Source organism: Diorhabda carinulata, chromosome X, assembly GCF_026250575.1.
Source record: "Diorhabda carinulata isolate Delta chromosome X, icDioCari1.1, whole genome shotgun sequence".
Lineage (NCBI taxonomy): Eukaryota > Metazoa > Arthropoda > Insecta > Coleoptera > Chrysomelidae > Diorhabda > Diorhabda carinulata.
In genome coordinates, this window is record NC_079472.1 from 13,879,712 (window position 1) to 13,904,896 (window position 25,185).

The 25,185-nt window shown below is 31.2% G+C and overlaps 2 protein-coding genes across 4 annotated transcripts in view; one reads left to right on the forward strand and one right to left on the reverse strand.

Annotated features, from left to right (window-relative positions):
- LOC130901621 (follistatin) overlaps positions 1-8,785 on the forward strand; it is a 64,135-nt gene extending 55,350 nt beyond the window's left edge. Inside the window, exons 3-7 of one of the 2 annotated variants that reach the window (XM_057813114.1) lie at positions 3,409-3,603; positions 3,681-3,908; positions 5,676-5,897; positions 6,668-6,900; positions 8,521-8,785. In XM_057813114.1, coding sequence (XP_057669097.1) covers positions 3,409-3,603; positions 3,681-3,908; positions 5,676-5,897; positions 6,668-6,900; positions 8,521-8,541 — 899 coding nt within the window. In that variant the 3' untranslated portion in view covers positions 8,542-8,785. Of the gene's footprint in view, positions 1-3,408; positions 3,604-3,680; positions 3,909-5,675; positions 5,898-6,667 lie in introns of both variants that reach the window. The other variant, XM_057813112.1, reaches the window with a different exon arrangement.
- Positions 8,786-16,709: 7,924 nt separating this feature from the next.
- On the reverse strand, positions 16,710-24,954 carry LOC130901622 (protein O-mannosyl-transferase TMTC4-like). 2 transcript variants are annotated; one of them, XM_057813116.1, is made up of 10 exons: positions 24,700-24,954; positions 24,417-24,643; positions 23,952-24,330; positions 22,935-23,147; positions 22,648-22,850; positions 22,281-22,458; positions 21,073-21,389; positions 18,997-19,138; positions 18,648-18,945; positions 16,710-16,946 (listed from the first exon to the last, which is right to left on the reverse strand). In XM_057813116.1, exons 1-10 carry the CDS (start codon positions 24,700-24,702, stop codon positions 16,819-16,821), a joined length of 2,088 nt encoding a protein of 695 aa, XP_057669099.1. In that variant the 5' UTR covers positions 24,703-24,954; the 3' UTR covers positions 16,710-16,818. The 2 variants fall into 2 exon arrangements, with proteins under 2 accessions (XP_057669099.1, XP_057669098.1); XM_057813115.1 differs by having other exon boundaries at positions 22,648-23,147; positions 24,700-24,935.
- Between the last annotated feature and the right edge of the window lie 231 nt (positions 24,955-25,185).

Genomic DNA, 25,185 nt, shown 5'->3' on the forward strand with positions numbered 1-25,185 from the left:
TATTGCGGTACCATAGCAACGAACAATAACTTATTAGAAGTGTAAGTGTAAAGTTTGACGTCAAAAAAGTAAACCAGAGTCACGCAATAAATTAAAAGAAAAAAGATGTCCACCGAAATTGTGAAAATCGAAAAATTGGAGTATCGAGCCATCATCAAGTAATCTGTATTTAAAAGGGTTAAGAGGTAAACAGATTTACGAAGATATGCTTAATATCCTTGGTGATAAATGTCCTTCGTATGCGACCGTGAAAAATTGGACTGCAAGCTTCAAAAGAGTTAAATTTTCCATTGAAGATGTTGACCGATCGGGAACGCCAGTTTCTGTGTAAGTCCCCGAAAATATCGATGCAGTTCATGACATGATTTTATCAGACCGTCGAATTGGGCTAAAACGCATATCTGAGGCACTAAATATTTCATACGAACGCGTTTATCATATAGTTCACGTCAATTTTGACATGAGAAAAATTGCTGCAAAATGGATCCCCAAATTTTTGAATGTTAACCATAAGCGTGCACGGGTAGAATCATTGTGTTCGATATGTGCTCGATTTGAAAACGATTTAGACTTCTTAAACCGAATTGTGACTATGTATGAGACTTGGGCACATTTCTGCGATCCAGAAACAAAGCAACAATCGATGGAATGGCGACACTCTGGTTCTGCAGGACCTAAGAAATTTCTTGTCCAAAAATCTGATGGAAAAGTTCTTGCTTCAGTTTTTTGGGATTGCCATGGGGTAATCATGATTGATTTTTTGGATAAGGGTAGAACAATAACTGGAAATTACTATTCGACATTACTGATCACTCTACGAGACAAAATTAAAAGGAAAAGACGCGGAAAGCTACCCAAAGATGTTTTGTTTTTGCAGGACAACACCCCTGCACAAAAATCTCATGTTGCCATGCAAAAAATTCGTGATTTAGGGTTTGAATTACTAGAACACCCCCCTTATTCACCAGATTTGGTTCCGTCCGACTGCCATCTCTTTCCTGGACTAAAAAAAAGTTTAAAAGGTCGTAAAACTTCTTCCAACGAGGAGGTAATAAAAGCTGTGGAGGTTTGGTTTGCAGAGCAAGAAGAAACATTTTTTTTTGAAAGGTCTAGAGACGTTGCAGGTTCGCTGTAATAAATGTATGTTTTGAAATTTTCCAGCTAGCTCTTCTCAGATCAAAAATTACGAATTTGTGCTGTTCTCTTCAATATAATTTTTACTTCTTAGCTATTCAAACCATTTAAATACACTAGAAACACTTCTCTCTTTTGCAGTTTGTCCTTCGTTTCTTCTTCTTATTCAAAAATTCAGCTATTTTTTCTCAAATTTTGTTAAATTAGATACTTACCTTCCTTCTTAGTGTATTTTGTACGTTTAAAGCCCATTAAGCCAGATAATTTGAGAAAAATATCTGCCCAACAAGATTTTCGGAAACGTTTGAGGTTTTTTTGGCGGGAAAAAGGATTGGGCTGGACATGATAGCGAGGATGCAGAGTTTATGTTCAAAATTTTCACTTTTTATCTTTCTTTTTATTGTCTTCACCTTGACATTACTATATGTTGTATCACTTTTTAGCATTTACGCTTTAACCGACATCGACTTTCTCTTTAATTAGATTCAACTATATTTTCAAAGTATAATGCACAATATCTTAGGAATTCATTAATAACTTATGACAAATCGCAAAACTGGATAATGTTATTATGAATTTAAATTTATTCAAAATTTGATTAGAAAATATAAAATAGATAACGGCAACATTAAATCGCTTCATAGTTTGTGGGAAATTTTAGTGTTAAATATTTAAGAGTTGAGAAAAACTGAATAAATACCACAGACGTAGTCGTAGTAACGATCAAAACTTCTTAAGAGGATTAAGAAAGCTCAAAACCTTTGGTCTTATTCCCACGTAAACTAAAATTATTCACATAAATAAGAATAAAAGTTTATCCAATTTTCCAAATATTTGAAGAAGAGACACTCATTATAATCAGTAAAATTTGACGATAAAATTAAAATAATTTTAACACTATTTAGTAAAAATAACTGTTCTGAGAGATCTGAGAGGTTGCTTATTTAAATAAATTATAATGTATAAACTATTACATCAGATCGGGAATTTAATAACTGTCGTTTAAAGTTGATATTTCTTAGACCCTTTTATACGTTTTTGTTGTTAAATTATCTAGAATCTCTTCTGATTGAAAATATAATACAATATTCACGTCATTATATATCCTCGCTGGATAAAAAATATGTTTGCATTTTTGATCTTCAGAAGGCATTGCCTTTCAGACATTTCACAACTTCAATAGTTTACTAAAATAGAAATATTTATGTCTACAGCTTTTATATTCATTGTTTTCATAACAGTACTGCTGATACTGGTGGAAGGGGCTCTGAAGATCTAGTTTTATGCCTCAGGAAACATTTGTAACCACATACCAGGACATTCAAACTTGCTCAAGATCGCAAGGAAGAAACTTATCAAGTTTTATATCATTGAAACAGCAAAAGTGAAAAAAACTCACGTTAAAATTGTGATAATACAACTAGAAGTGTTTTTGAACAAAAAACATTCCGAAGAGAAGAGGAGAAACAAGAAAAAAGACACTGAAAATAGAAAATTGTTTTCATAACAGTACTGCTGATACTGGTGGAAGGGGCTCTGAAGATCTAGTTTTATGCCTCAGGAAACATTTGTAACAACATACCAGGACATTCAAACTTGCTCAAGATCGCAAGGAAGAAACTTATCAAGTTTAATATCATTGAAACAGCAAAAGTGAAAAAAACTCATGTTAAAGTTGTGATAATACAACTAGAAGTGTTTTTGAACAAAAAACATTTCGAGGAGAAGAGGATAACAGGAAAAAGATACTTAAAATAGAAAAATCAATTGGCTTAAGACATGGTGGTTGAACTTTGATAAATGATATTAAAGGATAAATGCATCTTCTAGTGAAATTTCGGAACCTTCAATATCTCGAAAAAGATCAGTCCCTACTCCCTTTTAAACCTCAATTTATCATAGATACTCCAGAAACTTTCCGGGGAATCACACAAATCGTCAAACCCAGGACAACGAGCAACTGAAAAAGATGATGAGTTTTTTATGTCAATAAACTTTTCCTTTCAACTAAACAATGATTCTCTAATATTTTTAATTTGATCTCTAAGTAGTGTATTAACAACACTTGGAGTTAGTTCATTATCTTCTTAAAATAATTTAGTCAATAAAACATTAAATGTCTTTAAACTTTTTTGATTAAATATATACTTTTAATAACATCGTCCTGTAATTTTGTTGTGAAGCTTCTGTAACTCAATAATAGCTAAAGAGAATTTGGTTTACTTGTTTCTGAATCTATGAAATCTTCATTAAATTTATTTTAAATTGTTTCAGGTGGTACTTGTTGGTCAGCTATGGTACGTAACGGAAACGGGCGCTGTACAGAACTGCTTCACGAGAAAATTTCTAAAGAAGACTGTTGTTCTGGTCGCTCAGTGACGACTTCCTGGTCTTCCGAGGAATTAGACTCTGGAACGTTATTTTTTTGGAGAATACTCGGCGGTGGAGTACGATGCTCTTCGTGTCGAGGTGAACATATAAAAATTTAGTATCTTAAATCGTTATTAATTATTTGGAAATAATACTACTTACGAATTTTGTTCCAGATTCTTGTAAAGAAGTCGTATGTGATGTAGATAAGACTTGCGTTTTGAGGAAAGGTACTCCAAAATGCGTATGTGCTTCTAAATGCAAAGAAGGTAAATTGCGTTCGCTTAAAGGACCTGTTTGCGGTACAGATGGTCGAAGTTATCGTAACGTTTGTAGATTAAGAAAACAATCTTGTCGTCGTAGATCAAACTCCCTGACTATCGCTTACAAGGGCATATGCCAAAGTAAGTATTCAAAAATTCAGGATAAAGTGTAATTGAATAAAAAACTGAACTGAAGCTTCTTAACGAAAATGATTAAGAAGAAATCTTCTCAAAATGAGATTATGAAAGAATTTTGGATGAATGTCATACCCAGAAGGAATAGTTTGATTTGGTGGTAGCTTGTCAATACCATCATTCCAAAAGTAAAACGTTTATTTATTTAATAATACACTTTTCACCTTAAATATCATTAGGTAGCTTTCATATTAATAATTTCAAAGAGTCCTTCTACCTATAAAGACATATGTACACTACTCCAAGGTGTGTAAAAAGTATTTGAAATATATGACCCTCACAATCAGCCGATCTCAACCCGATTGAGTTGTTGGGGCAAAGAAGACAGAAAGCAGTGTCATACGTCCACTTTAAAATGTACCATTTTGTACTATTTTCTGACCTTTGACCCCTCATATCTCGAGAACCCCTGAAGATATAAAAAAAATGGCTTCTGGCCACCCTTGAGACTTAACCCTTTCCAACGATACCCCACTTGACTTTCTAACGTCAATAGTCTAGGAGGAGTTAGCGGGGACAAAAAAACCTTAATGTATTGAATATAAAGATATACGTCCTTCAAAATATAAATATCGATTGTATTGTTTTTATATCTAGTCATTCACTCAAACGATAGGGGTGGAAATTTTTGACTGATAGTGTATATACTACATATGATGTATCTATGAATGTGTTAGTAATAAGACTTGACACATACTTTTTTTATGCAAGTTGAAAATTTCCAATTTTAATTTTGCTTAAAGACGCTTGACGTGCATGCAATTTCTTGCGAGGTCAAAATATTGCATAGATGAATATTGCACGTCGTGTGTCACTTTGTGACCAGTTTAACAATGATGATAACAAAACTAAGTAAGTAAGTAACGAAGTGAAAAAGTGGTCAGTGGATCACCTCGGTTTTGGAGTCTGATGCTAAGCAAAAACTAACTAGATTTCTTCCTAGAATTGCAGCTGGCACGCAATAAAAACGGCACCGAACGAATGATGTTGCAAGTGCGGGATCTTGCATGAAACAAACAGCTGATCTTCAGATGCGCAAGTTTTTGATCAAGAAATATTGCATCTTGCATTGCATTGCATCATGTCGCAAGTGCAAGGTCTTGCATGAAACAATCAGCTGAACTTCATTTGCGCTAGCTTTTGATCAAGAAATATTGCATCTTGCATTGCATTGCATCATGTCAAGCGGGATTAATGTCGCAAGTGCAGGATCTTGCATGAAGAAATCAGCTGAACTTCATTTAGGCAAGTTTTTGATCAAGAAGTATTGCGTCTTGCATTGCATTGCATCATGTCGAGATCTTGCACGAAACAAACAGCTGAACTTTATTTTTGCATGCATGCAAGAAATATTGCGTCTTGCATTGCATTGCAAGTTGTATTGCATAATGTCAAGCAGCCTTATTAAAAAATTATCCATGAATTATTGCTCACTAACGCCAAAATTCTTAACCTAAAAAGTGGCTTCCAGCGTCCACTCATTTTTCAGAGTACTGAAAAAGAAAAAAATGAGACATCCACATATTGATTTTCTTTTGAATAATAAGTCTTTACCCGGAAATGAATATTGTTATTAGAGTAGAAGTCGTTTACAGAGTATAAGGTACTTTCCAGTAAATTTGTCCCAAAATTATTTCGAAATGCGGGATTGTCAATTTCTAATAAATGCATCATCTACAAAGTCTTCTCTAATTTTTATTCACTCGCTTTCAGGTTCCTGTGATAAAATTGTGTGTCCATCGAATAAGCACTGCTTACTGGATCAAAATTTAACCCCGCATTGCGTTAATTGCACGAAAAAATGTCCTAATGCTCCGAAACGTCGACAAGTGTGCGGATCGGACGGATTGACATACACCAGCGCTTGTCATTTGAGAGAAAAAGCTTGCAGAAGAGGGAAAGCTATCCCTATAGCATATAAAGGAACTTGTCGAGGTAACTAACTTTCCTTTGTTTATTTACTCAACTATAATAATAAATACTTTTATTTGGGCTCTACATTTTGCAAAGATAAGTTGAAATCAACATGTGGTAGATGTCACCCACTGGCATCGAAAGATATCGAATCTAGGCGTCTTGAATTGGACCTAAGGGCTTCGTCGCTATGCTAATGCGTCCAGTTTCTAGGGTGGATGGTAACAAAAATAGCCTCCAGTTCTTATTTTTGGGTGGAAACCAGTCTAGAGGATCTATTAAGCAAAAATATCTTCAAAGTAGGCTTCTGCAATATAAGAGGTCTCAATACCAACATCTGCAGTCAAGGAAACCTCATACTCTAGTTAGCAAAGGTGAACTTAACAACATCCAAGTATATCCTGGATACGACTTAGACATCCGATTCTGATATATCTTTGAAGTCGTTTTCTTAGTTAGGGACGACATATCTTACCAGCCGGAAAAGAATCTTGATCCTTCAGAACTTGAAGTGATATAGTTTAAGACGACGACTCAAAAAACAACAAAGTTATTTGTCTTTCTATACAGACAACTCTACTAGCAATGCCAGTTAAAGGCAGCCGTACAAATGCAGTTACAACTCTTCAATGATATCAATTGTTCTAGTTGTACGAGTAATATTAATGTTCAAAAGTAATAATTGATGATTATGAAACGCTCTCTTCATAGTATCTGTTTGTTTTCCAACTTTTTTCATAACATCTTCACGTTTGAGAAATAATTTAACCAAATATTTTCTCGTGTTTCAGCAAATGCTACTTGCAAGAAAGTAAAATGTCGAGATGGTCAATCGTGTCTAAAAGATCTTAATTCGGGTATGCCGAGATGTGTTAGCTGTACGACTAGCTGTAAACCTCGACATGTTATGAGGGGTCCAATATGCGGTACTAATAACAGTACCTATCATACTTGGTGCCACATGATGCAAGACGCTTGTTTCAAAGGATACTTCATCGATACGATGTATCATGGAAGGTGCAAGGTGAAAACATCACAATTTAATTATTATTTAAAAGTATATGCACGATACGGTTTAGATATGGAGATAAATCTGTTCTTTCCCTCTTATATAACATCCATCCGTTCCATACACAAAATACGAGGGTGATCGGGAAAGTTTATATATCTCTCTCATATACGATAATAAAAAATAGCTGAAATTTTAGAGATAATCTTTTCAGATAACCCTTGTGATTTATCCCCTATTGAACAAAGCAAAAAAACACAATTCGCACATTTCTGTACCTCATATACTGTACTTTTATCATTGTACTGTGTTTATAGATTTCACAAACGATGCGGCAATAATGTAGATAAATTAGTCTTACTTCTTTCCTTGCAAAACTCATACTAATGACCTTGTAGTTATTTTTTCACTAACTTGAATTTCTTTTTCTGCTGTCGAACTTTTTGTATCGTTCTAAAATATCACTAAGTTCATTCTCCTATTTTAATCGTATTTTCTCCTCTCTACTTAACACGTTTTATATGATGAAAATTTTTATCATGCTTAAAGCAACGTTGCCGTTGGTATTTAGTCTAACGTATGAAAATTTATGACTCAAGATGTTCTTAAAATCAATTCGATTTGTTACCTATCGCGTTTCCTGATTGAATATCTTTCGATATCATAAAACGAAGTGAAATGATGATGTAAGAAGGAAGGGATGCCATAATATACTTTCTAAATACTAAAAGTCATTTATCTCGTGAAATAATAATAAACTTGGCAGTTTAGAAATACATACAACACCCACTTGTCGTAATATAATGAATAATACAATATGGACGTGTGCCAGTAAAATGTAATTGGTCATTAAAATTATTGCACACACTGTTTCATGTAAAATGTATCAAAACATATCCACAAATTGACAATATTTACAGAAAATATTATTAATACACACAAAAAAGTTGAATTAGTTAATTAATGATAAAGTTAAATTTAGATTAATGTTTTTAAAAGTACTACATACATTTATTTACTTATAGTCGTTTTTTTTTCATCCTCCGATCGCTCCGTGCAGACGCTTCGCGAGCAGAAGAAAACGAACATGCGCTGTAGGTGACTGCGAAGCTCTCATACTACACATTCCGTCATTGTTGATATTCAGGCGTCAGTCGGCGTTGTGTTACAGCCACGTAGTTTTTCTTTCTAATTGATTTTGGTTAAAAACTTATAATAAGATGCGTAGGAGAAACATCAAAACATACACAAAATAGTTCTAAAGTTCATGAATATGATAAAAGTTAAAAAAAACTTTATCTTGACAAATATATGAAAAAATTTTGTTTCGGCTCTCCCACACGTGTCCCAATATGTAACTTTTTGAATGAAGCTGTTATAATTTCTTCCATGATAATACACCTGCACAAAGCCATCATTCTAACGCACCTGACTTAGTCCCGTGATATTTTTTTTATTCCCACTATCAAAATAATGAAAGATGGTATATTAGTACAAAAAATGTTTATAACAATGATAGTACTGGTAGGATTACTTGTAATAGAGTGTATTTTGAAGAGGATGACTTTTTCTTTAAATAATTTCTGGTTCTTTCTCGTATTATTATCTATTAACTATTTTTTTTTTTTGTTTCAGCACAAACTAACGACGATATGATCATCATATTGTGATTAGTATTAAAATAACCAAGCCAAAGAATTACAACGATCTGGATATATATTGTTGAAATAAATTTGTAGTAGTAAAATTAAACGTACATTTGTAGCTAATATAATTGATAACATAATTCCGATATAGAAACATTGAGTATATAAAATGGTTGTTATAGTTAGTAAGGTTAACTAGGTATTAGCATTGTAAAGAGTTTTTTTTAAGAATTAAATTGCGATTAGAGAAATAACATTTTGATCTTTTATTTAACCCCACAATGATTTTTCAGAAAGAGAAAGGACGTTTCGAACTTGAGGAATACTAAATGAAAAACTTATTTGGTACTAACTGACCCTCTACGTATGTTTACTGTGAATCTACGCGTTCTAATTGTCTCTGTTGATATAGTTCATCGATTTGCAAAAAATGTTAAGTACAATATGTACAGGTACGATCATGGCCTTTTTTAGCGGGAACTCACAACACGTGTTTATTTACATGAGAGTAAAAACTGTCTTTTTCAGTTATTTATAAATAATTATTGCACTTGACTTAATGATAAATTGACGATGAGAATAAAATTAATATGAGAGCATAGAAAAATCAAAATGATACGTATAAGAGTCACTGCTACGATCGATACAAAAAAGAAATCGTAGAGGGTTGAGAATTTAGGGTTTTATGTATTTAATACTCTCTCAATCGCACTCTTGGTCAAGACTATTATTCGTTCAACTTCGTCTAAGCATCCATCCATGTTGATTATTATTTATCCCAGATATATAAAGCTGTTTACCCTTTCGAGATCGTCAAGCGAATAGACTTATACACTATCATTAGTTTTTTTAGCCTCTGTTGTGAGACGAAACTTTCCACTATCCCGCTTTTGTTTAGGAAAAACGCCATTTTCTTCTCTGTTGCAGCAAATATGATGGTGTTATCAGCAAAGACTAAATGTACACTAGTAGAAAGAAAGTCCCAACACAACCCATTGATCCCATGTGTTATTCAAGGTAAAAGTCAAAATTTAAAATTTTCTCGAAAACATAGCTTTGACTAAAATTGTAGTTGATGATCTATCACAAAGATATTGCAATTCTAAAAGTTTTTTTTTAAAAATACATGAAAAAAGAAGCAAGTATCTGGACTAGACAATCAACTAATTCCCAAAAATTGGGATTCGAAATTGACTGCAATTTTTGCAATTGCAAATCGATGAAAATATAGTAGATTCATCATCGGTTGCATAATTGATAGATTTCCATCCACACGAAGAGGAAGAAGACATATGTATATGTATTAGAGCTATAAGTTATAATAAGCAGTTAAAACCTCAAAATAAATCCCTTTAATTCCTTATTTCTTAGACCTTTTGACATGTTCATGCTTCTAAATTGTTTGATTTTGGATCTCTTCTGATTTAAAATTAGTTTTTTTTTATAATTTTATTAAGACATAAAAACTGCCGCTGCTAAACAAGCTCGAATATATATCAAAAATTTTCAAAATTTCAAATCGAGGACGAGTTCTTAACATAATTTTTATCAATGTAACATGGAATCTCACGTTTTTCATGTATTTAGAGTGTAAAATTTTAATAAATTGCTAAATATTGTACAAAAAAAATTCCGGCTGCGACCTGTTTTTGAAAAAATTTACCATAGCGATGATATTTCCATGAAAAAAAAATGTTTATTTGTAAAAGATAAAAACCAAAAACTTAGTTATTTCAATTTTTCACAATAATTTTGAGGTTAAGTGAAACAATTGAGGGACAGTAAATTCTTTCTCCTTCCATTTTTATTACACTCTCCTTCTTCTCCAATGGGTTTCATCCTACTGTTATTTTTTTAACACTCATTTTGGGAAAAAAGATTGCGCTTGATTTACATATACAAAAAGTCGTCTCAGTATCTGGCTACTTATGCAGCTTAAACGTTAAATTTTTGTAATTCTAAATGAAATAACTGTGCGAAACGTAGAAAACTCTGCATTTTAGTTTAGTAGTACATGGGTGGTAAATTGGCGGGCGACCAAAGATTACATTTACTTAATTTTTCATTCATCAAAAGCGGGTACTCTTGGCTGACAGGTTACATTCTAATTATAATATATTTTTATTTGGATCGACCAACCATATGCTTGAACAACATTGTTGCATTTTGATATGACGACAAATACAGTTGTTGAAAGAATATCACCACCAGGTGCAGGCCCGTATTAAGATTTATAAGACCCGGGGTTAAAATAATGACGGGGCCCCTTTAAGAAATTCGGAAACTCGGAAAAATTAAAAAAATATTATCAATACGTTAGATTTGTAGTATCAACACATCCAAAAATACAGAATGTTTTCCAAATGACGAACCTAGGGCCCGGGGTTATAACCCCCTAAGCCCCCAGCTTAATCCGGCTCTGAGCAGGTGTGTTTCAAAAACAGATAACCCTGTTTTGGATATGTAGAACACTGAACAATAATTTATGAAAAAATATCGTAACTTCATTCATATTTTAAATAAAGGGCGCCGAAAAGAAAAATCTATTCGATTTATTCGATTTTGTAATGGGATTTTATAACAATATATTTTGGAAGCTGATATATCGCATGAATTGGTTTTTATATCTGATTCTCATCATTTTTTAAGGTTAGATTTCTTTATCAACATTTTGAATGAATTAAAACATCATTCAAATTTACAAGAACAAATTTCAAGAAGGGTTTAAAACGCCAAAGCCGAGTATGGGACAGGATCGTAATCCGCACTTATGGTTTCATACAGCAGATTAATAATATAAATTACAAATAATTATTAATACAAAAATATATAATGTACAAAGCTAGAAATAGATATCAAGTGATTGGCCAAAATATGAAACAATCTCATTTACAAATGATTTTGTATAGCATCTTATTGCTAACACCGAGTATGCTTACTTTAAGGATTGTATGGAAGACTCCACCCAAAACTTATCCCCTGTATACCAGCGTTTACCCATGTTTCATCCTGGTAGTAAATTTTTCTATTTTCTCCATGAAATTTCTCAATTTTTCCAAGGTTTTCTCAGTTTCACACAATTATTTCTTCTTTTTCTAATAATAAAATGATCCTTCCTCGTTTTTTTTTATTGAAATCCCATTTCCTTTAATCTTTGATCTTTTAAATCCGGTAGATCCTTATCTTCGTTAACTACTCTCAGAACTTCATTCACTGTAGGTACCTCATTTTAAAAGATAAAATTGTACACAAATCTTCCCATTCCCATCGAAATTATCAATTGATTTGGTAATTTTTTTTCTGATGGATACTTTTTGACTCAATCGCTGAATGGAAATAACGTCATCAACAGTCTTCATTTTTAAAAATATTCACAACGATTTGTTTTTCGTTAGAATTAAGCTTATTAGCTCTCTCTCTTTCTCACTCTCTCTCTCTCTCTCTCTCTCTCTCTCTCTCTCTCTCTCTCTCTCTCTCTCTCTCTCTCTCTCTCTCTCTCTCTCTCTCTCTCTCTCTCTCTCTCCGTGTCAGACATGTCAGACAAAATTACGCAACAGCCAAATATAAACGGCTTTTTATTTGTGATATATTATTGTGCCACTTATTTCGACCAATAACGATTCCTCGACGCGTTTCGCTTGGCGTTCACGTGCTGATCACGCACTGATCATTTTACTTTGAAAAATCGACTTTAGTTGCTTTTCGATTACACATTTTCAGCAACCAATCGAGCAAAACTTTAAACGCACGTTCTAAACTCCCGTTTTTATAATTTATGCTACAAACACAATCGCATTTCTCCCTTGCCTTTCAAGCACCAGATAAATGATTGAACTTCATATGCTTCAAATTGCGTTACAAACACAAACTGTCGATAGTTATGAGGTTATGTGGGCATTTATTTAGATTTATATTTGTTTTTTTCAAATCACAACCGGGCCTTTCAAAATAAATATGTTTTTTATCGTGAATTCAGGAAACTGCAGAATCAGAACTTGGTGGAAAGTTGTGAATTTAAATGATTAGTTCTGCCACGTACCATTGAGGGCACTGGTATCGAAAATCCTCCATGTTGTTTCCACTGAATAACACCTAGTTTTGTTTTTCTTCTTAAGGTTTGTTCTGTGGTTTTAGATAAAAATATAATCCAGCAGCATGACTGATTGACTTTTTCTCGATTGTTTTCCGAATACATGGTTTATCGATGGACTGTAACCTCGTAATTAGTCAAAAAATAACTAATAACTTATTATAATGTCTACCAGATACTATATCTGATATTAATTAGATTTCTTCGCTTAAAAATATCCCGACTAGTATGTTAAATCATTCCGGTTGCATTTGAACTATTTTTAAACATCCTCTGAATTATTAAATGCGTTGCTCGTTCTATCTCTCTCGATGGATCTTTCATACACCCATTACTATTCAATATACGTCGTAATTGACAAAAACGACTTATTCATGTTCTCAAAAGTTCGTTGCCATTAAGAAAGTACCTTACTTATTTCTGTCGGTATAAAATTATGCGAAATATTGTCCCTGATTCCTAAAATTGATAAAATTATAGCGACGGTAAGTTATAAGAAAATTACGTATATACAGCATCGAATTGGCCAAGTTATCACAATAATACTGCAAAATTGAAAGTTATGTCTCTCTAAATGTCTTGTCCTCTTCTCTCATAGGTGTTGCTTCCTGTTTATCCCGTCTCCAGTTCAATCTTCTCTTTTCCAAGTTGTTTGCTATTTCTGTTTTCCATTTCCCCCTGCCTCTGCTGCTCTTCGTTTAATTAGCGTCTAATTGCGTCATTCCTTATTTTATCTTATCCTGATATCTCTTTTCTGTTGAAAACTTGAAACTATTCACGCCACTAGGCAAAATATAAGGCTTGTACGTTCATTTGAACCTCATACGTGTCAGTATTGGGTACACCAAGAATAGGTTCTTAGCCCATTGGAGGATTTGTTGAACCCAGTCTAGCGAGCAAATTAGCCTAGTCGTTGTCTATGTTACCTGAGTGACGGGGCACTTAAACTATCCACCCTATTCGACGGATTTATGGCCATAAGACTTTTTTTTCTCCTCAAAATCATAAACATCTTAAAATGAAGACATTATGAATTGATTGGGGTCATTCAAATACAGTTTCATATGTTATGGCAGCTACGACTTCTGAGATATATGATTGGATACACCAAGAATCAGTTCTGGACCCATTAGTGGATTTGCTGATCCCAGTGTGATGAACTAATTATCCTAATCGTTGTTCATGTTACCTGAGTGACTGGGAACTCAAATTATTCACCCCATTCGACGGATCTATCTCCATAGCACATTTTCTAAATCGACATTCAAATACAGTTTCAGATGTTAAGGCAGCTGTGACTTCTGAAATATGTGACTGGATACACCAAGAATCAGATCTGGATGTATTCACACCAATAGTAACCTGATCCAAATCCCCGGTCTTGTTGCCTGATTTACTCAATGGGTTGTTGTGAATTCAAATTTACTTTTCAATATTCATATTCATATTCAATATTCATCACATAATAAAAAATGAAGTGACTGAAGACGAAATAGCCTTAAGGAATTAAGTTACAGTTCAAAAAAACGCTAGAGTTTGCCAAATGGCTAGAAAAATGAACCACAAAGTTTTTATCAGACCTCGTATATATGGTGCTGTGAAAATTGATTTTTTTGAATGCACCTCGTATTTCGCCTATTAAGTTTTTTTGTTGTGACTAATGTAAATGTAAATTTCATTTAAAAACAATCAATTAAATGATCATAAATTAAACAAAGCGTTAATTTTTTACATAATTTCGAATATAAAAAGGAAAATTCTACTGCAAAATTTATCTCATAGATATGAGTTGTGTTGTAAAATTTGATCCAACGTAAATCTAACAATGGTAAATTGAAAAAAATGTGTTTTTCGTGTATTATTTTCTGAAAAGAAATGAAAAAAATTTGGATTTACTCACAACACGTATAAATAAAAAACTCCGGTCCGGACCTGCGTGGGTCAAAAATCACGTTTTACATTCCAGTGCACCCATATGCAACTTATGATAATGTGTTTCACAATCTGACAAAAGTTGGCCAATTTACTTAATTTTTCGTTTTGGTCAGCTGAACACGTACAATTTTCAGTTTATCCGTCTGACTAAGAAGAATTTTAAATTGGCAATAAATAAACATTTGTTTACATTTCGTGGTTTTTATTTTCCTTACCTTAAAGTTATCTAAACAGCCGTTTTTATATTCTCGTAACTACTTAGTCGTGAATTTAAAGTAATACCGAAGGTGTATAATGAGGACGAAACACAAAATCTCGCTTATTTTTTTGCAACTTATCGTCTTTCCCATACAGTATTTTCCACTTTAACAAACAACATTCCATTATACCACAAATATGAATTAAGAAAATTTTCGAAAACTATTCCATGATTAAATCTAAATTTTATATTAATTCAGAAATGCTACGAGGATAGAAATAAACGGAATCCAAACTACTTTGATTATTTAAATATATAATCAGTAAAAAAATTCTCTCACAAATTTGTACGAGGTGTGATTAAAAGTAAAATCAAAACGTAAATAAATTTGAAATAATATGTTTGTTTTTAACACGTTTTTATTTCTAACTTGTATATATGTAATTAACAATAAATAATCTCATAAATTCCTACATTTATCGTTGTCAGACGTCAGATGAACCACTTTACATGATCAGATGAATTAAAAAGTTTTTACACTTATCAGAAACTGAGGAAAATACATCCATTTCATAAATTCGTACTAGTATCCTTTTCAGGTATCTTTGGAGTAGATTTTTTGCCACTTTAAACGATCTTAAGTATTCAACATTTTGTGACAATACAATAATTTCATAAATTTTTACCATTATCCTTACTAGGAGCACCAGGAACTATATAATGATATCTTTAAACTCGACTTATTAATAAGAAAATAATTTCATAAATACACAACACTATCCATGCTAGGTATCCAGATGTCTCTTGAATCGATTTACACTCACTTTAAACTACCACAATAATTCAAAATGTCATAAATTTGTCGAGAACTGATGATGATACATTAATTTCAAAAATATCTACCATTATCCTTACTAGGAGCACCAGGAAGTTTATAATGGTCTCTTTAAACTCGATTTACAAGCACTTCAAAAGGTCGGAATCATTTGAAAGTTATTACACTTATTAATAAAAAAATAATTTCATAAATACTCAACACTATCCATGTCAGGTCTCCAGATATCTCTTGAATCGATTTACACTCACTTTAAACTATCACAATAAATCAAAATATCATAAACTTATCAAGAATTGATGATGATACACTAATTTCATTAATTTTTACCATTATCCTAACTAGGAGCACCAAGAAGTATATAATGGTATCTTTAAACTCGATTTATGAATATTTTAGAAGGTCGGAATCATTTGAAATTTACTAACACATATTAATAATAAAATAATTTCATAAATACGTAACAATATTCTGATCAGGTTTCCAGGAATCTTTGGAATAAAATTTAACCACATTAAACGATCAGAATAATTTAAAAATTTTTTACATTTGCACAGATTAATTCGACAGTGACCGTTTATAATAGATGATTACAGAAATTTCTATCATTATCCTTGCAAGATTCACTAAGAATGCTTGGATTCAATTTTTACCTTCTTTAATGATTATTTTTTCAGTTTAATTTAATTTTTTTCTCATTCAAATCGATATATCGTTCAATTAGATCGTAGAAATCGATATTATGAAGTGATGTGTAGATATGAGAAGACTCGAATCCAGTACTACAGTATATGGAAAGGTAATTTCGGTCTAGAAGGTCGCTGTGATTTAATACAATGGCTACAAATTATTTCCTGAACTAATTGATGTGTTTTTGTTAATGATAACTAGAATTTAGTGAGCGATGACTATCGAATAACAATTTTAAGATAACTGAGGCATAGAATATGCTAATAAAGTCGCGTTTCCAGGATTAATCAAGAATTTTCTTGTCAGTATTATCTCCAAATTTTAATAAATGTTATAGTTTCTTGTATTAAATTGATCTTGAATCAAGTGACTAACTTACAGAGGAACATACCTACAAATTAAAAGCATTTTAGTAATTGAAGAAAGGCATTATATCGACATAATAAATAGTTTATTTACATATATAAAATCACAAAAAAATAAATAAAATAGTATACGTTATAATTGATGAGGTTTATTTTATTTTTTTTTTTTTTTATTATTGAGCTTCTTTTGTTAGTCTTTTGAGATTCAGTTCGGCGGACTTTAGATTAGGATCAATTTGAAGTGCTTTCGTATACATTTGACGAGCTTTGTCCTTTTTACCCCATCTGTGATAAAGAACACCTGAAAATAATCATTTCCATTAATAAATATATATTAATTAATTAATTAATAAAAAGGATAAAAAACGGATAATTAACAATAACATTTGATTTGTAACATAAAATTTTTCCTACTACCATTCATGAGGAATAATTTAATTAATAATTATTATTAATTATAAACAAAACCAAGGATAATGAAGGGGACTTCAATAAATTAGTTTATAACATACTAATAAGTATAAATTATTTATTGTAAAATTTATTTTGGAGGGCTGATTCTGTTCGAATGTTTAATTTTAAATTAATAAAGGATTGTATGAAATTAAAAGAAAATAAAGAGAAAAAAGAGATATCAAGAATAAAGTGCAAAATGATATTGGAAATTGTTCGAAACTTGTACATTTGAAAAAATTATATTTATTGTGATAATAAAAAAATCTTTAAAAAAATAAGGAAGAAAGAAGAATGAAAACTATCGAAGAAAAGGAAACGATCAATATAAAAGAAAAAAGAAAAAACTTAAAATAGAGGGTTGAGTCTAACTTAAAATTTATTTTCATTTTAAAATTATTGCATTTCAAAAAACTGGGAAACTTTTGAAACATTTTTATAGAAAAAAGAGATAAAATAATAAAATTGAAATAAACAAAAGGAAGAAACGCGTCTTGTGATCTTATATAAGAAGGAGAAGTAAAAAGAAGTGTCTGACTGGCTAGATTAATTAAAGAGTGGAATAATTCGAATAAAAATTTTTATTTCAAATTCATTTATGTGAAACCAAAAATCTTTTTCTCATATTTTTCCTCCAATTTTTCATCATGTTTAATAATATGCTGTTTCATGATTTCCAATTTAGTTTATCCTCTCTTCGACTTTGAATTTTCCTTAGACTCGTATCTATTTTCATCCATACACATATTTTTTGTTAGTTCACATTTTATTTCTGTTTATCTATATTCAAACTTAATCCTGCACTGCTATCATTTCCATACTTCAATCTTCCTGTTTTTTCATCATTTTCATCATGACTTCTTCCTTATAAGACAGTTTATTTACATTCAAACTTTCTCCTGCACCTTTATGATCTTCCATACTTCAATCTTTCTGTTTTTTCATCTTTTTCTTCATGACTTCTTCCTTATAAGACAGTTTATTTACATTCAAATTTTCTCCTGCACTTCTATGATCTTCCATACTTCAATCTTTCTGTTTTTTCATCTTTTTCTTCATGACATCTTCCTTATAAGACCAGTTTGTTTACATTTAAACTTTCTCCTGTACCTCTATGATCTTCCATACCTCAATCTTCCTGTTTTTTCATCATGACTTCTTCCTTATAAGACAGTTTATTTACATTCAAACTTTCTCCTGCACCTCTATGATCTTCCATACTTCAATCTTTCTGTTTTTTCATCTTTTTTGTCATGACTTCTTCCTTATACGATAATTTATTTACATTTAAACTTTCTCCTGTACCTCTATGATCTTCCATCCCCTCCTATCTTCTTCTTTTACACCATTTTCATCATGACTTCTCCCTTGTAAGATAATTCTTCGCCTGCTTATCATTTTTAACATTCCAAACTTAACCCAATAGTGGAATTTATAAATTGGATCGAAAATATAAAAATTATTCTCTTTTTTTTTAAAATACCTAATTAAAAAAGAATTATGTCAAAATTTTCGTGGAATTTATGGAAAAACGTGTCTAAACAAGTACCTAAGTTAGAGTAATACAATCCGTTTGTTGGATTCAAGTTGATGGCTTCCAAAAAATGTCCCTCGGCTTTTTCGAATTGCTGTAATTTACCAAGAGTGTTTGCATAACTGAAATGTAACGCCGGAGCTTTCGGATTGTGTATAAGAGCCGTTCGGCCCAATTCTATTACTTCATCGTATTTTTTCATACTGTCCAATAATACTAAAGTATTACTCCAAGCTGCCACGTGATTCGGTTTATACAAAACCGCCATTTCCCAAGCTTTTAAAGCATTCTCGTTTCGTTTCAAATCCAAATACTGAAAATGTTTCATAAAATTTCACATAATTCACTATAAATTAGATCTCACCAAATTTCCAAGGTTGTAATAACAATCCGGATATTTGTTTCTATATTTTATCGCCATTTTGTAACAATGTTCTGATTCATCTGATCGATTTAGGTTTGTCAAAACTATCCCTAAATTCATCCAGGCTGCTGCGAAATTCGGTCTAAAAAAATATTTTTTTCCAATATTCCAATAACATAATTTATTGTAACAATTCCAAGATAAATAATAACACTAACAAAATAATCGTTAACAGTGTAAATCATATAGATGAAGCCTAAATCACAAATCAAGAAACATAACCTCCAATAGAACCCCAACCATTTGTTGAATTCATTCATCCAGAAAGAAACTATCATAATAAGTCACATTTAGAGCAACAAAGATTTGACTGTCAAAGAAAAGTCCTCCTAGAACTTTTATAGCTATTGTTATTCACCCAACCGTCATCTTGATAGCTAATCTTCTGGAAACTACAGTCAGTTTCTTCTTCCTAGAAACGTCATCGACAATTGCCCAATTCATACTTTTTTGAAACCGTCTTCAGTGTCTTTGTCCTGTGTAATAAATATGTGTAGTTCCAGCTTATTTCTGAGTCTCACCACCAACAATTAACACACTAACTGCACTTGAAGTAATTCTAAATATCTATAGATTATAGGAAAAAATTTACCTAAAAAATAAGCAACCTCTTAGGAGAAATGGTATGAGGATGGCTATAAAACAGCAGACAGAGCTGAAGTATATGGATCCAGAACCAAGGCAACAACACACCAAGCATTGTTCAAGTAGAAATATATGCCATTGAAAAATGTGTCCAGTTCAATTTAGAAAGAAGAAAGAACAAACAGAAGATTATCATTTTATCCGATAACAGAACAGTCATTAGAGCTCTAAGCTCCAATATCATAATGAGTTTGGGAAAAATGAAGAAGAAGAATAAAGTTACCCTTCAATAGAATACATTGAAGTGGAGGTAAACGCTTACAGTTGCGGATAAACCCTTTAGAGGATCTCAGTCCTTTTATAATTACAACTACAGAATAATAAAAAAAAAAATAATGAAGAACGTGGGTAGGGGTAAAACCAGTTACTGGAGAAAACTACAGGTGTTCAGACAGGTAAAGATACTCCTGGGAATCACATACAAATTTCAAAATTCATAAAGCTCCATAAAATAACAATTTGGGCTCTTATTATAATGGTTGTAATAAAAATTTTGGAGTTTTTAAATGATATTTTGAATAAGAAAGTATACAATTGTGATATTAACAAACTGTTCCAATTACCTGGGTAGAAGAATGATTAATATAGTGTGACTCATTTAGATTGGATACATACTTATAAAATCTCAAGTTATTTAACGATTTACAAGTGAAATAACATTGGAATAATATTTATTACAACGCCTACCGATTCAAAATCTTTCCACCATAATTTTACAGAACAGAAAATTTATAATGATAAATTTATGACACCTTAAAGTTCGAAAACTTGCATTTACAAAAGAAACAGTTACAAAAGAACACCCTGTATCAATAGATAACCAATATTTTTTTTTAATAATCCTTCGAATAAATTACCATTAGGGGGATCAAAACACTTTCTGTAAATTAAAGAAGAAATAGAAATGAACATCTTATTTCAACTGAACACACTATTTACACCACCACTACACCAACACTTATAAATACACTGTCAGTAGCGCGTTTCGAAAACGCAACGTAACGTTAACTATTATCCTTCAGTCTCTCTTTTCAAAACGCGCTTCAGACAGTGTATTTATGTGTTGGTATAGTGCTGGTAAGTGGTGATGTAAGCAGTGTGAATATCACCAACGGTTCCAGAAATTCTAACCTAACTTATTTCAAAATATTTTAGAAACAATACATACAAAATTAAATTTTTGTAACCGAAATTGTTACAAATATAAGAAAAAGGATAAACGTAACGTATAGCCCTAAAAATTAGGGACACAATTTTGTTTTTTAACATTTAAATTGATGAATAACCTCAGATTTTCCATATCTTTTTTCCAATACAAATGAATCACACTGTATAATTCCGAATAATTTAAAGAAAAAACTACATGGTTACCTTACGTCAACAGCTTTTCTGAGCAATACTTCAGCTTCCTCGAATTTTTTATCTTCCCTTAGTAAATTTGCCAAATTATTCATCGCTTGTTCATATTTTGGATTTAACTGAATAGCTTTTCGATATTCTTCCAAAGCAACGGCTTTATTATTATTGTCTGCGGCAATTTTTGCTATATTATAATGTACTTTGGCATTTAATGGGCAAACATCTAATGCGGAAGAAAATAGTTTTTCTTCCGTTAGCCAATTCATGTTTCTTAATATCGTTCTCAGCACAAAAATTATTAACAAACCATAAAAAAAACAAGAGCAAATCTAAAATTGCAAATATATCGATTTATCAATAAAGTTACACAGTTTCTTCTGGAATAAAAGAAAATTTATAGATTCCAATAGAAAAATCATCCAAATTGGCGCAATTTTTGTTATATGGGGGGTGTTACACGGCACATACTGTATATTTGGTCTAACCGTTTGAAGGGATACTCGGGGCATACTGTATATTCGGTGAAATCGTTTACATGGATCCCTCGATTTGCCACAAAGTTCGTAGAAATTGACAAATACAAGGGATGTACTAATTTTTTCTTTTTATCAATTGCGTTTATTTCGGGACACACTGTATATTTGGTCTGATCATTTGATTGTATACTCAATCTCCAGTTATGAAAAAAATCATCCAAATTGGCACGTTCTTGTTATATGGGGGGTGTAACAATTTTTGATTTGTCATATTTTTATTGATTCCATTTATTTGGCACATACTGTATATTTGATCTAATCGTTTGAAGGGATACTCGAGACGTACTGTATATTTGATTAATCGTTTATATGATTACTCTAATATGCAAAAAAGTTCAAAGAAATTCACAAATGCTCTTTATACCAGGGATTACTAATTTTTTCTTCTTATCAATTGCATTTATTTTGAAACACACTGATTCTGATTCTTTTGACTATACAGTCAATTTCGATTGATGAAAAAATCATCAAAATTGGCACGTCCTTGTTCTACGGGGGGTGTTACAATTTTTTATTTGACATTATTTTTCTCGATTCCATTTATTTGGCACATACTGTATATTTAGTCTAGTTAATTGAAAGGATATTTGGAACATTCTGTATAATTGAAGTTTACATCAACATTCAAAAAAGGTCCTAAAAATTGACTAATGCAACTTATACAAAGGATTTACTACTACTCACTTTATTATTTTGAGTTTTTCTGAAAAGTTTTTTATATCCGATAACGACCAAAAGACAAAATCCCGCACTCGGTAGCAATAAAGTTCGTTCAGCTATTACAAAACCAACGGTAAAAAAAATATTCGAAGCTGGAAAGAAAGGTAATACTATAATACACACTGCCATTATTCGAGCATCTCTAAAAATGAAACAAAAATTTTGGGTTAATAAAATCATTTGATTTGAAAAGCGAAAGAATAATTTAATAAGTAGAAAGCCTGAAAATAATTAACTGGGTTATGTTTACATAAAATATAGACATTTTTTTTAATGAGAAACATTTTCCGGCTTCCTGACCACCCTATATATTAAAAAAATCGATACTCACAAAATTTCATTCTCATAATTTTGCTTCAACAAAGAAAACATTCCAAATATTAGGATCATCCAAAATAGTACAACAAATATAACACGAATATCACAAATATTTTCTATTAGTGGAATGCATCCCATTGACCAATCAAAGCATAACCATTGAGGCCACAGCATTAATAAAAAATTTAACAAATAAATATAGTTGTACGTAAAAACCTTGAGAAAAAATGACAAATTATTAAATCTGGAGATAAATTTCAGTTGTACAAATATTATTTGATAAATAAATTGATACATCACCCTAGTAAAAACATTTTGAGCATAAGCCGCTGGATTATCCATGTCAGTAAAAAGAGGCCCTTCAAAATTCATGACTTCTAAACGATAATACATTATACACAATCCTGCAATAAGAACTAATGAGCATCTCACAATTAACCAAAATTTGAGCATTTCCATCCAGGATATTGACTTTCGTTTCACTCTATAGATATCATATACTATTAGTACACCCTAAAAACATTAAATAAGTTACAACCAACAATCACAATTATTTTGTTCGGTCCTTAAATCCATCTCGAAGGACCAAACAGTGTAATAGTGAACATTTTGGAGGCGGTAAGTTCCAGAAATTATAACTTAAAAACATAAAATAAATATTTCATTTCGGGGCAAAGTGAATACCAACTCAAAAATCCGTAGAAGAAAATTATGATTAGAGAAAAATTAGTATAATTGAAATTAAACCTTAAGAAGAATAGTAAGAAATACTAAGTGAGACAAGATAAAGAACAAGGACAAAAGGAATATAACAAGAATTAATAATAGAAAAGAGAAAAAACTTCTGAATTGATATGGGCAGATAGATTATCAAGAAATATGATGGGAGCTTGAAACAATATTAAAAACAATAAAATAAGGTATTTAAGGTGCGCCAAACGAAGAGGAAACGTTATAAAAATTGAGGATTGCAGAAGGCAGTAAAAGATTAAAAATTTGTTAACAGTAATTATTGTGTTTTTTGATTACTTTTATTCTGTATTCTTCAAGTTATTTTATCAACAAGTTAATTTTCAAATCTCTAACATATTTTACTATAAACATTCATTCATTTCCAGTTTCTTATATTTGACAAATTTTGTTGTATTTCCAATCATCTCATAAATCTTCTGAATGTATGGTTTTCCTGATCACTTATTATCAATATTTGAATCAAAATAAAAACGTATATTCGGCATTTCAATGATAACTGAACCTTTTATAATAATTTGTCATATTTGTGTGTAACTTTTAGTGAAATCTCTAAAAAATACTTACAACTACAGTTATTGAAGTTTCTTTACAAAGTACAGCACAACCAGTCAAGACGACAACAACAGTAAACCAAAACACTGTACATTCTCCAGTACTGTTTCTAACTTTTTGATACAGTAAAATTATCACAAAAAATAAGACTGAGCTTAGTATATCTGCTCTACCTACTAATCCGGCAACAGCCTCAGTATGTACAGGATGTACTGTAAAAAGTAGACCAGACAAAAAAGCGATATCATGGACATTTGTAGCATATTTGGATTTTTTCAAAAATAATTCAAAAACGGGTACAGATAGCAAACAAAGAAGTCCATAGAGTATTATATTTGTAGCGTGGAACTGAAATGCGTCTAGTTTATCTTTTGAATAAAGTACATTCAATCTAAAAACAATAAATATATTCAAAACTGTTTATGGAAGATTTATTTATAAAGTTAGTATTTATTAGGATTCACTAGATAAGTATACCTATAAGATAAAATTGTGAGAGGCCTGTATGATTTATGACTACTATTCAAAGTAATGTCTGTTCCCCAAAAATCATTTTTGAAAATGTTCCAAATATTCGTGTAAGGCATTACATCTTTATTTTTAACAATAGCTTCATTATCATCGAAAACAAACGTTCCACCCAAAGTATTGCAGTAACAAATAAATGCTGCTACCGATATTGTAATGTACTTCTGTGAATTGTCCTAAAAATATATTTTACACTATTATAAAAAGAAAATATTTCTATTAAATCACTCGCCATTCTTAGCACAATTCAATGATCCTATATTAAGATATAAGTATAAATAATCCACACTTTTTGTTGCTTCTTAAGTAATGCATAATGATTTTATAAAAAGAGATTTATTTTTAAACTTAAATTTACTTTCACTTAATAATTATTAACGTTCAAAAAATATGAACGATTTAAATTTTAAAAATATTGTTTATTGATTTTTAAATATTAAAGTCACCTGTCAATAGTGTCATCTCAGTATCTTAAAAAATATACGTCAGAAATAGGTTATTGTTAACCCATCGAACTCGATAAATAAATTTATTTATTAATCGAATTCGAAATGTTAACCAGTGTTGTTTTATCAATGGTTTTCTATAGATTTGCATATTCATCCATAGAACAGAAACCTACTGCAAAGGATGTGTTATAGTAATACAATATATAGTGAAAATATTGAGTTTCAGAAATATTAAAATTAAGTCAGTAGATTATTCTATTTTTTCTTAA